A 14,643-nucleotide genomic window follows, 5' to 3' on the forward strand; every position below is an offset into this window, starting at 1 on the left:
CTCTCCACCTGAGCCCAGCTGGTACAGACTTCAGGCAGGGAACAGCGGAGGCTCTTGGCTTCGGGTGGCCATCGCACCGACTGGCCCTTCCCAGGGTGGAGCACTTCCCCCTGCGCCCTTTCATTCCCAGCAGGGTCCTTGGTTCAGTCCAGGAAGGACCTGAGGAACCTGCTGAGAAGCTCCCTACTCTAATGCGGGGCTCCAGGGCACAGAAACACCGTGCCCCACCCCTCCAGTGGGGTGCGGTCCTCTGCTGGGGGGGGGCAGTGAAGGGACAAAGCCGCTGCAAGGACAAGACACTTTATTCTGCCTAAGTCCCCTCCCCCGCCCCCGCAGACCCCAGAGACAGAGAGACAAGGGCGGATGCAGCTGGGACCAGGAGGAATCTGGCTGCAGGGACAGGGGTCTGGGGGCTGGGGTTTCTCAGAGACAGGGCACGGCCTTCTGACTCTCCCCAGTGAAGATCAGAAGCAAAGGAGCTGTCCCCCAGGCCCCTCCCCACCCACTAGGCTGGGGCTGGGTTAGGCGTGCCCATGGGACCTCTGCACCCTTCAGCCCACCAGGCAGCAGGGTCACAGGAGCCGAGGGTGGGCCTAGGCTGCAGGATGGGAGGCCCCTGGGGAATCGGGTGGAGGATGCTGGAGGCAGACGGTGGACACAGTCCTGGCCGCCCCATGGGTCCTCAGAGAGCAGAGCCCAAGCTGGCTTCTCAGGCGTGGGCGCCGAGGTCTCTTGGAGGCAGCTCCTTGTGGCTGTAGTACTCCACCAGCTGCCTGGGCACCTCGGCCAGCACACTCTTGGCCAATGCCGTGGGGACGCCTGGGTGTGGGGAGACGGTGCCTCCAGCCAGTCCCCCAGCCCCCCTTCTCCACCTACTCACATCCAGCCCCCTTCCCTAGAGCCCCCAGCTCCAGGGACCACAACCAGGAATTCACCAAGTGGGCAGGCAGGTGAGCCTGTGTTAAGGTTGAGACCGCAGTGGCTGGGCAGTCCGCCCCTGCTGTCACTGTGGGGGCACAGACAGCCATCTGGGTGGGTGTGACCCTGCTCTGGGCACGGGGCAGAGCGGCTGAGGCCCCTCCATGGCCCAGGTCCTCCTGTGAAGCTGCGAGTGTGTGTCCAAGTGACACAGAGTTCCTACTGTGTCACAAAGAGGCTTGAAAGCCAGGGAGGTGGCTGCCTGAGGGGCACCCTGCCCTCTGGGGCGTCCATGTGACGCTTCTCATAGTGCAAAGGTTTCTAGGGGCTGAAACTGCTCAGGATGGGGTGGGGGCTCAGAGCCTGTCGCCCCCGCAATGCTGCCAAGGGACCCGCCAGGCACTCACGCTCTTGAGCTCCCGAAATGGAACAAACTGCACGATGTCGCGGAGGGCGGGCTCGCCGCGTGGGGAGCGCAGGACACCGTCGTCGCCGTCTAGCACCTGCATGTCAGTGAAGTCGGCGTTGCCCACCCCGACAATGATGATGGACATGGGCAGGTGGGAGGCGCGCACAATGGCCTCGCGTGTGTCCGCCATGTCGGTCACCACGCCATCCGTCAGAATCAGCAGAATGTAGTATTGCTGGGGGCACAGCGGAGGAGGGGCCGTGGGGACCCTGCAGGGCCGCTGCACCTCCCCCAGTCGAACCCCAAGTCCACCAAGCAGACCGCCTGGGGGTGACCACGGTTGCCAAGCTTTTCTAAAAAATGTATTCGCAGAAGCATACCACATGTACACAGGTGCACACACACACATGGAATCACAGTGAGCTGTGACCACGTGCTTCCTCTAACCCGGAGGTGGATATGGCCACACCTTACAGGTGGGGACAGCGAGGCTAGGGGACCTGGGGTTGACCCAGGTCTGAGGCCAGAGGAGAAGTGATCATCAGCCCTGGGCGGGGAGGGGCTCCCACACCCTGAAGAGACGCTGAGATTTCAAACAACACACTCTGGCCCAGCCTGGCCAGGTGCCCAGTGTGTCTGCGCATGACAGACTGGGGCTTGTTTCAAATAAAGGTCCATTTCCAGTGTGAAAAAAACAAAACCACTCAGCAATCATTACTAAAAATCTGGGCACGAGAAAACACAGAAGAGCTGCAACACTGGAAGGCCGGCCAGACTATCCCCTAGCCTGCCCAGCTCTGGCCGAGTGGGCACCCTCTCCCAGGGACCCCCTCTGAGCCCCCAGACCAGGGGGATGGGCAGTTTCCTGTCTAGGGCTGGTGGATTCCCACAGTGCCTGGCCCCGCCCTGAGCCCCACACACCCTCCTCCCACCCCCAGAGTAGGGGCGGCACCCCACTGAGACCTCACAGCCCTGCGTCTGCCAGCAATGCAAACACCACACCATCACCGCCTGCGACAGAAGCGTCACCTGAACCCGGGACCACTGCAGTCGGGGCCCCGGGAGGCGTCAGCCAGAAGGGACAGGGCTTCTCCGCGGGACAGGAAGACGGGTGAGGGCAAAGTTCAAGAGGAGGCTCAGGGAAGGGGGTCCCAGATGCCGCCCAGCCTCCGCCCACATCCACCTCAAGCAGCTAAGAAGGGCCTGAGCCCCAGCAAGAACAGAGGCAGAACTGAGGCCCCCAGAGTTCAGCCCCTCCCAGAGGAATCAGACAGGACATGAAGGCCACCACAAGGGCATGGTCAGCAGACTCCAGCCAGGGCACTACTATATGCACATGCCGATCTCTTTAACGAGGGGATGGCAAGGGGACCCGGTAGGAGAAGGCAGGGGTCCCCAGCAGGATGGCCACACCCACTGTCAGGCCCAGCCCCTTATCTTAACCCTGTGCCTCCTGGAAAATCCACCATAGTGTGGACGAGATGGCTGGACACTTAATACTTGGGAACTGATGTTGTCTTTAGGTGTGATAATGGGACCCTACTGTGAAGGATGTGGCAACCCACTCCAGTGTTCTTGCCTGGAGAATCCCACGGATGGGGGAGCCTGGTGGGCTGCCGTCTATGGGGTCACACAGAGTCGGACACAACTGAAGCGACTTAGCAGCAGCAGCAGCAGTACCTCTTTCAGAGGTTTATACTGATATTTACAGATGAAATTATGTCTAAAACTTGCTTCAAAACAATACAAGAACATAAAAGCTGAATGTAATCCTTAACTCCAGGCTGGATTCTACACCAGAAATAATATTGTAATAAAATTATTATTCTTTTGGCAATTAATGAAATTGGAGCATATTATATGACTAAAGTATCAGATCTAAATTAAACCACCTGAGATTGATACTTGTGCAGTGACTGTAGAAGAGAACGCCTGGATCTGAGGAAAGAAGGGGTGGGAGGCGACACTGTGACCCTGACTTTGGGGGCTGTGTGCCTGGGAGAGCCACCCCCACTCAGGGCACGGGACCAGGGACCACCAGGGACTGGGCAATGGCAAGTCCCAAGGATGGAGCAAGGCTGAGAGCAACAGTCTAGTCCCACCACAGGGACTTCCCCGGTGGTGCAGTGGACTTCCACTGCAGGGCGCGCAGGTTCAATCCCTGGTCAGGGAACTAACATGCTGCAGGGTACATTAAAACAAAGGGGAAAAAACAGATCAGGAGACCAGAACACGGGAAGGATGGGTCCTGGGACGCTGAGGAACATGGACACATGGGGACAGATGGAGGCTGGGGTGAGACAAGAGGAGGGGTCGTCTTCGATGTGAGACTGCAAAGCCGTACTGTACAGGATCTTGTGAGCAGATCAACACCAAGAACTTGGAGGGGAGAGTGAGGTTCAGGAAGCCAGCAGCCTGCTCTCAAGAGATTCAGAGGGAAGACAGGACCAATGTGTAGATGGGGGCAGGGGAGGAAGAGAAGTAGGAGGAGGTAACAGGGCAAGAAGTCGCTGACCAGTGAGTCCAGGGAAAGGATGGGCCAAAGGTGTTGGGTTTGGGTTATTCTTTCATAAAGTTGACTATTCTTTTTTTTTTCCCCAGAATAAAGGGTTAAAGGAAGACAACAGAGTCGTCGTGCCTCAGGCAGGTCTACATAACCCTAATGCAGGAGGCGGCCTTTAGCATCTCACCACTTGTGCGAATTAAGAAGAGGGATTTCCCTGGCAGTCCAGTGAATCAGGACTGTGCACTTTCACTTCCCCGGGCCTGGGTTCAATCCCTGGTCGGGGAACTAAATTCCCACAAGCTAACACAGTGCAGTCAAAAAAAAAAAAAAACGAAAGACAATGCAAACAAAATAACAATACATGTGTAACAGAACCACAGACAGCAGATCAGCCTCCAGGGCGAGAATCTCCTGGGCAGAGAGGAGTGCTCAGCTCACTGGCTCTGGGGCCCTCGAGGCGTCTCCACGCCCGGCCTCCCTAGGTCCAGATACCCGGGACTCCTGCTTCCGACCCCTCTTCCCTCCCTCGGCCACCCCCGCCCCACCTCCCGGCCCCGCCCCACCTCCCGGCCCCGCCCCACCTCCCGGCCCCGCCCCACCTCCCGGCCCCGCCCCACCTCCCGGCCCCGCCCCACCTGACCCTTCCCTCTTCCCCAGCGGCGGGCCGCCCTTCCTCACACACCGGCCCTGGCACTAGGCACCTACAGAGGCCTCACGGGTGCGCTCCTCGGCCGCGGCTGTGCGGGCCACCTTGGAGATGATGGGCGCCACGTTGGTGGGGCCGTAGAGCTGGACCCTGGGCAGGCAGTTCTGGTAGGCCTCTACCACACCCTGGATCCCTGTAGGGGGAGGGGTGTGAGCACGGCCCCAGCGCACCCCCACCCTGGGCCATTCACGCTCCTACCTTCGCACTCATCGTCCTCGGGGTTGAAATTGATGGCAAAGTCATGGGACACCTGGGCAGAAGGGACTGGTCAGCGGGTCCACCTCCTAGCACCCCCCCCAACTACTGAGAGAGGTAGGTTTGGAGCCCCCGGGGCCACCATGTGACACATCCTGTGTGGAAGGGGGTCACTGGGGACAGAGGGCAGAAGGCCAGCCCTGGATCCAGGGGGACCCGGAGCTTCTGAGATGTATTAGCCAATAATTCCCCGACCCCCAAACTTTCTGCTCAAGCCAGCCAAACACCCTTTCTAAGCGGAAAACTCCAGGCGAAGGTCCTCCTTCTCACAGGGCCACAGGGCTGACCGAGAACACTACTGCTGGGAGGTCAAAGGCAGGTCCCCACCCCCTGCCCCACTGCCCGTCACATGGCACTGCTTCCCCTGGGGTCCTGGGACCCGGGCTTTCTCCTACCTCGTACTTGGGAGGGATCCGGGCTCCAAACCCCAAAGCAGAGAGCCTCTTGTCGCTGGAAGAGAGGCCGCCTCATCACCCAGGGCTCCTGACCTCACTGAGGGAACGGGGGCTTCGGGGAGACACCAGCAGAGCCAGGAGACCAGGTGCCCCGAACCACATGGGGGAAACTAAGGGCCAGAGCCGTGAGGAGGCCACCAGGCTCGCAGGCAGGCAGGGGTGGTGCTGACTGGATGCAGGGACCTTGGCCCCATCACTCGTTAGGCCTCGAGAGCCCTACCCCTCCATGGCCTCAGTTTACTGCTCTGTGTCTGTGAGAAGGACTCGGACCCCTGTGGGGGGCTGCCCCATCTCCCTTCTCAGGCCCTGAGGTGCTGACCCATGACCCCTGCAGAGCCCAGGAGGCATGGGAGGCCAGCGCACCTGTCGTAGTCCTGGCAGATCTCTCCCACGGCCACCAGGGCCTGCAGGTACTCGTTGGGCTGGAAGGGGTTGATGTAGTGCAGGGAGCAGCTGTTCCTGGGATCCCCATTGGAGGCCGTGAAGTCAATGGCCACCTGCAGAGGCCATGGCGTTGTGAGCCTGGAGCCCTCCTTCCTGGCCTGGGTGGCAGCTGCACCCCATCTGACAGCTAAGGACACCGAGGCCTGGGGAAGCCGCTTGCCCAGGGATGTGAGAAAACCCGGGGGCTATAAGCCCAAGGGTCTGACGCTGTGCTAGCTGAGTCACAGGAGAAGGGACAGGCCAACCCCAAAGCTCCTGGGTCCCCAGGTGCAGCCAGCGCCTCTGCGGCAACACCAGCCAGGGACCCCAAGGAGCTGGAGCAGTCAGAGTGGACCCTCAGCACCTCCTCCTGCAGTCGAGGATGGAGGGAGGGGCTGGGCAGGGCCTGGGAGGACTAATCCCCGAGATGGGGTCCCGTGTCTCCCCCCGCCAAGTCACTACCCTCAAGCCTTTCTGGCTGTCACTTGAAGAAGCTCAGAGGGGTCACAAGGAAGGGGTCTGCAAGCCCTGCAGAAGGGCCTTTTCTGCACAATCCACCCCGGGTATCAAACGGGCTCTGAGTGGGGCCAGGCGCTGACCCCCCCATCCTCTGGGATGCAGCCTGCAGGCGGTGTGGAGGGTGCGGACTCACCGTGAAGTGGATCTGGCAGCCGCCCATGACGTAGTCCAGGAACGAGTACACCCTGTAGAGCTTCCAGGGACCCCACCCCAGGGAGACTCAGGCCGGGGCTTCAGGGCAGGGCCTCTGGGGCTGCTGGGACCTGCCGTCCCCCAGGGCAGCTGGGGCAGGCAGGAGCCTGGCAGCCTCAGTCCCTGCCTCTCTGGCCCTCAGGCTGTCTGCATGCCCATCTCCCCCGATCATCTATTCTCTTGTTTCCCCCTCCCCTCCATTTCCTAACCCACCTCCATGCATTGGGGGCACAAGAGCCCTTGAGTCCATCTGACAATGGGGGAGATTCCAGGGAATGGCCTGCCACTGCTGAGCTTGCTCTCCGCAGAGCTCAGGTGGAAGCAGGACTACCCCCCAACCCCGCACCCTGGGTGGGCAGGGGAGGGTCTGCAGCCTGGGCTGAGGCTCACCTTCAGGTCTGCCAGGATGACCACCCCAGAATTCTTGTAATTGCGCTTCTTCTGCTTATACTTGGAGTTCACACAGTCCCACTGGGCCTGGGGGACAGGGACAGGCAGAGACCCCCACCCCAGAGTGCCAGCCCCCAACACCCCACCCTAAAGGGGCCGGGGAGGCCTTGAAGCCCTGCCCATTGGCGGCTGTCTGTCCCACACAGGCCGGTGATCCCTACTCTGACCACCTGGTGGGCGTGGCTGTCATGCTCTGTCATCATCTTTAGCCTCTCTAAAGCCATCACAAGCACTTTTGGGGAACTCAGCCCAGGGCCAGCGCCCCAGAGCATTCTGGGGACAGGCCGGCTCACCTGGTCCTCCCCGAAGGCTTTCTGCATCTCCTCGAAGGTGGTGGAGAATTCTCCAATGAAGTCGTGCTTTCCGCGGGAGTCATAATCCCAAACGAGGCCCTGCGGAGCCCAGGACTCCTCAGCCCGCCTGCCCCTCTGGGGTCCCAGGCCTGGCGTCTCCATGGCCCTGCACGTAGGCCGCCCCCTCCGCAACCACTCCTCTCCAGTACCTAACCCCCACCCCCGCCCCACCCCACCCCCCACCCCCCCGCACATCTCAACTCCAAGAGGGTGTGGTCTGGTGGGGCTGGCCCCACCCAACCGCCCGCCCCGCCCCTTCCCAGCCACATCCCCATCCTCCAGGCGCAAAGCCCCACCCACCTTCAGAGGCCGCGACTCCTCACAGCTGCACAGGCTGCTCAGAGACACCTTGAAAGGCTGCCAGGTGGGGCTCAGGTCGTTCTTCACCACCTGTGGGCCGGGAGGGGCAGGCGGCTCAGGGGCCCCGGCCTCAGGCTCCAGGCAGGACCCTGGGAGCCCAGAGCTGCATCTCCGAACCTCGTTCCATCCAGAAGCCCCTTTGTAGCTTCCTCCACATTCTGGGACCACCTGGACTCCTTTCCTTACATAGCCTTTTTTAAACTCAATTTATCTCAAAAGGAAACGCTTTCCCACTGCTGTCACTGGGATCTTGTTTCATGGGCAGGTAGTCACAACAAATGCAGATCCTTGACTCTAGGTCACAAGGTCCACCCGCGCCTGGCTGCTCCCTGTTCAAAGGGGGATGGTGGGCGGTGTTGGGGATCAAGGCCCCTACAGCTACGGCGGGCAGGGAGGTGCAGGAAGGGTCAGGGGCTGCCCTCTCTGTGCTTTCACACTACCCTCGGGTGCTGGGCGGGGACCCCCTCACCTCTGTCCTGTACACCAGTTGCTCGCTCTGATCATCATTGATCCGGTATAGCTCCAGGAATGGGTCTGACTTGCTGAAGAGGTCCTGGCAGAGGAGCAAAAGATGAGCTTGGCAAGGTGGGTTGGGGGCCAGGCTCTGCCACTCCCCGGGTGTGAGGGCCCAGCCCTCTCTGAGAGCATCCTGCTCCAGTTCCCTAGCTCCCCAGCACTTCCAGCCCAGAGACTGGCTCCCACCAGTTTCTCCACTGTCTGCCCAGGGACTTCCCTGAGCCCCTGAGCGTTGTCACAGGAAGCTATGAGGATGAACTGAGGGCAGTGACACAACAGGACCCCGACAGCAGCACAGCTGCCCTGGCTCTGAGTGCGTCCCACTCCGCGGCCACCTGTCTTCTCCTCGTGGACACCCCCTGACAGCAGGGAGAGCTGGGCTCCAGGGGAGCACCCCTCACCTTGTCGTCCAGCTTCCTGGCCCTGAAGGAGAGCTCCACGTAGCCGTTGTTCCCGGAGATGTCCTCGGCTATCACCTGGATGGAGTGGGCAGGAGAGGCCTGACCCCTCGCGGGCCTCGGGGTTCAGCCGGCCCACTCCAACCCTTCTCCGCCCTGCAGCCTAGTCTATGGGAGGTGCCTAGACACCTCGGCAGCCTGGGTCTAGTCCCCCACAGCCTCAGCGACGAAAGGGCGGGGCCTGCAGGGGAGGGGCCGGTGGAAGGCGGGGCCTCACCGTGATGGTGGACTTGCCCGCGTTCCTGCCGAACTTCAGCAACAGTGCCCGGGTCACCTTCTTCTGGGCCACGATCTGGAAGTCAGAGGGTCAGGGAGGGTCCGCACCTGCTCCCTGGGGACTCTAACCCCGCCCAGGGCCTCCCCGTCTCCTTCCCAGTGACCCCAGTCACCCTCGGTGGCCTGGCTCCCCAACCTACCACCTAGGTAAGGAAGTGGAGATTCAGGCAGAGGTCCGGGACTTACTGAAGGACCACCACTGGGATTTGAAGCCAGGGTCCAAACCTTTGGCCGGCCCTGCAGACCTGGTGGCACTGGGCGGCCTTCCCATAATGCAGAGTTTACGTGTATATCCAGACATACGTGTCCATACACGTGTCCATGGACCTGCACCCGTAGGTGCATGCATGTTTGCACACTGATGTCCGTGCATGTGTGTCCCTGCATGTGAGGAAAGTGGGTGGCCAGCATTGGGTGGACCCTGCTGAAATCTCAGTCCTCTTATCTGACAGAGGCTCAACCCAGCCGTCTCTGCCCCAGGCAGCAATGGAGATGAGTCACATGCCTTCATGTCGGGGAAAAGAAGTCGGACACAAATGGGAACATACTGTGTGATTCACGGACACGATGTTCTACAACAGGCAAAACTATTGGGGGAGGGGGTTGAGAGGAACAGGGGGGCCTGCTGGATGACAAAGATGTGCTGTGTGATCTGGTGGTGGTCAGGTGTATACAACTGTCTAAAGCCCATCAAGCCCAACCTTAGAGGTTTACACATATTACTGTATGTAAATTATACCTCATTAAAAAGCCCTCAGAGTACTCACGAGAATCGAATGTGTGACACATGGAGTGTTCTGCCCAGAGCCTGCGCTGAGCAGTTTGGCTCGAGGCAAGACCTGTTGTTTCACTGACAATCATAGAGCTAATGGGAATGACTTTACTGGAGGATGCAGGGTCCCTCAGACCAGTCACTGCCATGGAGACAGGCAAGGGAAGGGCTCCCTTATGTCGTGGAAGTGAAGAAGCAAGCTGCAGAGCAGTGTATGTCATTTGTGTTTTTAAAAGTGTATATATAGAGAAAAAACTATATGTCCCTTTGCTCTGATAAGACTACCTCTCTCCAGAAGGGTGTAACAAACCTGGGGGCAGGGCAGGAGGGAGACACCCAGAGCATGCCTGTTACATTTTCTGAATTTAGATCCATATGACTATATTACCCAGTTCCAAATTACATTTTTTAAATTAACTAAAAGACTTTTTTTTAAGGAGAAGCAACTAGGAGTCAGACAGAACACCTGGTACACAGTTGGTGCATAATCTTGCAGTTCCCAGACCACCACTGCACCCGCTGAGGTGCCCATGCTGCCCTCCTCCTCTGAGGGCATGGGGATGGGGCACCCACCTGCCCTAAAGTGCATTCCATGCCCCCCAGGAAGTCATCCTCCTGGCAGCTCAGGCTGCTGGGCCCATGGGTGTCGTAGACCTCAAAGCGCAGCTTCTGCACCTCCTCGAAGTAGTAGTCAAGCGTGAAGACCTTGGAGAAGACTGGGTGCAGGCTGCTCCGGACCACCTCGGTTCTGTCCACCTGCAAGCGGCCCTGGGTGAGCAGACCCTTGGAGGAGGGGGACAAGATTCTACCGGGGCACTGCCCGGAGACCCTTTGCCTCTGCTGTAGCCTGCAGGGTTCCCTGTCCCACCCACCGGCCCTTAGGTGGTCCTGGAGGACTTGCATCCCGGTTGTGCTGTGGGAAGACCCATCTGTTGCTTCAAGGCTTCCGGTTGCCCCCCGGGGGGGGGGTCATTCCCCAGAACCCCAGGCACCTCCCTCCCTGAGATAAAGGCACAGTTCTCTGGTCCCCACAGGCTACAGCTTCTCGTCTCATGCCCACATGGCCTCCTCCATCCCCACACCACAGATGGGGAAGCAGGCTCAGAGAAGGGAAGGGGTGTCCAAGGGCACCCCAAGTCAGGGACAGAGCTGGATTGGAACCTGGCTGGGCAAACCTTAAAGCAGAGATCATTTGCCAGCACCCAGCTGGGCAGGCATGGAGACTCCCAGAGTTGGGGGCCGGGAGGTGGGGCGTGCAGATTGCAGAGATAACCCCTTGGTTCAGCTCTTTCCTCCAACTTGGGCCCCAACCCATCAAAGTGCAAACTGGGCTGCGGAGGTAGGTTTCTGTGCCCTGTTCCAGAGCCCCACAAACTCCCACATCCCAGATGAGGGTGTTTATGTGCTTCCTCAAGGGACATATGCCCCAGGGAGCGCTGAGGCCAAGCAATGAAGGCTAATGGGGGCTTGGACCCCTCCAGGAGATCCTTTGCCCCCGAAGTCGATGACTGGAGGGTTTCTCAGGCCAGGAGGCTGGTGGTCCGGAGATGACAAAAAACAGCACAAGGTCACAGCCAGGGAGCAGTGCGGTCCAGGGAGCTGGAGCTGCGCATCTCTAGGACTGCGCAACCCTCAGTGGCTGTACCCCCGACGTGCCCCTAACCTCCCTACCTCCGCCCCGGCTGTATGCGGCCACCGAGGCCAGGGACGCGCGTGCGCGGACAGACCCGTCGCAGGGGGAGCACTGGAGGCTGGGGCGCACTCGGGTCCGAGTTCCGGCCCCCCAGCTCTCCGGGGGCTCAATGCCCGACTTCACCTATTCGCCCCCGATTTCTTGCCCTTCCGAGGTGAGGCCACGCGTCTCACGTGAGATGGTGGCGGAAAAAGCGCTTCGTGGGGCGCAAAGAGGTCTGAGCAGTCCCGCGGCCCGCCCTCTGGCAGCGCAGGTCTGGGGTGAAGCGCCCGCCCCCGCGCAGGCGCCCCGGCCGCTCCCGGGACTAGCGGGAAGCCCGCGTAGCCGAGAGACGGGACGCGCCCAGAGCCAGGTCCGCGAGGCTTGCGAACCGTCCGCTGCTGCCCCGACCCCGGCCGCACGCGCCGCGCTCGCCAGGCCACCCCGCGGCCGCTCGGGACCGCTTCGACTCTTCCCGAACTAGAGAGCCAGGCGCCAGGCTGGGAGCCCTTAGGGCGGGGCGTCCCGGTCTCGGAGATGGAGTCCTGGCTCCCGGAGCGCCTGGCTACCCTCCTGTGGGACCCGCGGTGCGCTGTCTCCGCCCTACGAATGCGGACCCGGCGGAGGACTGGTGCTCCCGGCTGCCCCGCGGGCCCGGGGTGGACCCTTGACCTCGGTCAAAGCCCCGTGTCCCCTACTCCCCTCTGTGCCCCACAGGAGAGCCCCTGCGGCTCCCTCAAGTCTGGGTGTTTCACTTGGCCCCGGAGCCCCCTCCCGGACCCGGGGTCGCACCCTCCACTCCAGGGTTCCCTCCCTCTACCTGGAGCCCCTCTCGTGGTTTCGCCTCCAACCCAGCCCCTACACTTCAACCCCACAGCTCCAGGGCACCCATCTTTAGACCAGGTAACCCCACCGTGACCCTGCTCTGCACCCCACTAGCCTCTCGGCTTCCGCGTCCGCGGCTCCAGGCCCCCACCCCCCGCCTACCCGCGCCCCTACCTGCACCCACTGGCCCTGCGATTGCAGCAGCAGCACCACGCTCGGGTCGGACTTGGTGAGCGGGTCGCGGTCCAGCAGGTGCCGGCAGCTCAGCCGCAGTTCCACCTTCGAGGCGCAGGGCGCTGGCACCACCCCGGGGGCCGCCGCCGCCCGGCGCTCTGAGCCCGCGCTCATGCTCCCAGCTCCCGCGCTCCGGGACCCGCCTGGGCCCACCGAGGGGCGGTTGTCCGCCAGTCGGCGCCGCGGCCGCGCGGGGAAATGATGGCCTGGCCAGGCGTGGCCGCGCTTCTCTCCCGGCACGCCAGCCCGGCGCGGGCACACGTGGCTCCCGCAGCAGCCACGGCACGGGAACTGCAGGAGGGGGTGTCAGAGAGGGTGGGACAGAGGAGGGGGCAGTGGAGGGGCGGGGCTTAGGCGGGGCCGGGCCGAGAGGGGGCCCTGGAGCCTGGTGGGGAGGAGTGGGCGCTGAGCGGTGGCCTTAGCCCGCCCTTCGTCCCCATCCCCCTCCGTCCCCATCCCCCTTCGAGATGTCCGGGTTTCCACGGGTTCAAATCCCCAGTGGGAGAGGTTTGGGGTCCAAACTGGGTGGGCCCTCCCAGGATGACCAGAGCCCCACGGGGCCCCCTGCATGTGGAAACCTGCTCAGGTCAGGAGGCTCTCTGCTGCCCTAGGCATGGGCCCCAGGTCCCTGCAGGCTGCCCCCCTGGAAAGCCAGGGCCCAGCAGAGGCCCAGTTTAGCACCAAATCCACACCTCTCCCCATCCCTGAGACCCCAACCCCAGGCCTTGCTGCATTTAGTGAGGCATCATTCAGTCAGCAAGCATGTGGTGGGCACCCCCTGTGCGCTGGGCGCCTCCCGTGTGCCAGGTGCCTTGGGGCTGGGACTGGACGCAGGAAGAACAGGGTCTGCCTTCCCAGAGCCTGTTGTCCGGGAGCCAGTACAACCCCTGCTGTCCTGGGGGTGTCTACACTGAGGGTCAGGGTCTGGGGTCCTTCCACATGTGTCTGCTGCACTCAAATCAGAACAGACCTGGGCTCCTTGGGAGGGGCCCCTCTCGTCCTGAGCTTCACCCTCACCTTGGACCACCCTGTGCTTGCAGTGAAGCTGTGTGGAAGAGGAGGTGTTTGGTGGAGGCAGAAGCCACCTCCCAGTCCATTCTCTTTGCCAGTTTCTGCCTAAAAATAGGGCACAGACCTGGCCAAAAGCCATGGTGGGAGACAGGAAGGGGGTTTAAGGTGAAAGGGGATCCAAGGGCCAGGGGAACAGAAACCAGGTCTCGGGCACACTGGGCTCTTGTGAGCTCGGGCTGAGCCTTGGTCACCAGGACTCCAGAAGTTCCTGGGGTCGGAAGCCCCACCAACAACAGGACAAAGATGCTGCCCAGGCGGAGGTGGAAAGTGGAAGGTTGCACCCCAGGCTCAGAGGAGGGTTCTCCACAGGTGCGATGCCGAGGACAGCATCCTTAGTGGTGGGATACAGGCTCATACCCCAAGGGTGCCTGCAAGGCAAAGACCTTGTGCCCAATTTGCAAGAAGGGGAATTCTTTGCAGGCCAATCTGGTGCCTCCTTCTGCTGCCTCAACCCTCCATGTCCCCCGTCCTAGAAGCTGGCCCAGGTCCCAACAGCTTCAGAAACCAGCCGTTGGGAGGGCTGGCTTCTCTCTGTAGACAGTTACCAGCCTGGAGCCACTCTGGGCCTTCCAGCTCCCGCATCTTTCTTGGCCTGGCTTCCCAGAATCCGTGTTTGTAGCCCATCAGCTGTGCTCTTGGGCTCATGGGGACTCACTGGCTTGCAGGGGCCCAAGTTCCACTTGCACCCTGGCCAAGGCTTCTGGCCTCTCTGAGTTTTATGGGATTAATACAAAACCCCAGGAGAGTGGAGGCTCAGATGGGCACCCAGCCCCACATTGGCATGCCCAGAGGCTCAGAGTCAGCTTTGGGAACTTCCCTGGGACCTCTCCCCTGCCAGCCCTGAGGGCAGCCCTTTCCAATGCATGTGTTCATGCTAACTGTGATGTGGTAGCTACTAACCCACTGCAGCCCCATTTCACAGACAAGGAGGGGCCGCCCAGCCCACCAATAGGAGAATAGAGCTTACACCCCGCCACAGTTCAACTCTTAATCATCACACACAGCACCACAGTAACTTCGTATTGCCACCCCGGGGAGAGGGAAAAGAGAATTCAGAGTTTGGGGATTCAAGTCTCTGAGGTCCAGAGATTTTAATGGACCTGGGGTCTCTGCTTCCCTGGTGGCTCAATGGTAAAGAATCCACCTGCCAAGCAGGAGACATGGGTTCAATCCCTGAGTTAGGAAGACCCTCTGGAGAAGGAAATGGCAACCCACTCCAGTATTCTTGCCTGGAAAATCCCATGGACAGAAGAGCCTGGTGGGCTACAGTCCA

At 61.1% G+C, this 14,643-nt stretch overlaps 1 protein-coding gene across 2 annotated transcripts; it reads right to left on the reverse strand.

Moving 5' to 3' along the window:
• Positions 1–293: 293 nt before the first annotated feature.
• Positions 294–12,505, reverse strand: CPNE7 (copine 7). 2 transcript variants are annotated; one of them, XM_070386876.1, is made up of 15 exons: positions 12,240–12,505; positions 10,142–10,324; positions 8,738–8,812; positions 8,464–8,538; positions 8,016–8,099; positions 7,487–7,576; positions 7,127–7,225; positions 6,774–6,860; positions 6,325–6,384; positions 5,613–5,746; positions 5,190–5,244; positions 4,738–4,789; positions 4,539–4,672; positions 1,322–1,562; positions 294–819 (listed from the first exon to the last, which is right to left on the reverse strand). In XM_070386876.1, exons 1-15 carry the CDS (start codon positions 12,411–12,413, stop codon positions 710–712), a joined length of 1,653 nt encoding a protein of 550 aa, XP_070242977.1. In that variant the 5' UTR covers positions 12,414–12,505; the 3' UTR covers positions 294–709. The 2 variants fall into 2 exon arrangements, with proteins under 2 accessions (XP_070242977.1, XP_070242976.1); XM_070386875.1 differs by lacking the exon at positions 294–819 and having other exon boundaries at positions 1,272–1,562.
• Between the last annotated feature and the right edge of the window lie 2,138 nt (positions 12,506–14,643).

The sequence above is a fragment of the Bos mutus genome, chromosome 18 (genome assembly GCF_027580195.1).
Source record: "Bos mutus isolate GX-2022 chromosome 18, NWIPB_WYAK_1.1, whole genome shotgun sequence".
Lineage (NCBI taxonomy): Eukaryota > Metazoa > Chordata > Mammalia > Artiodactyla > Bovidae > Bos > Bos mutus.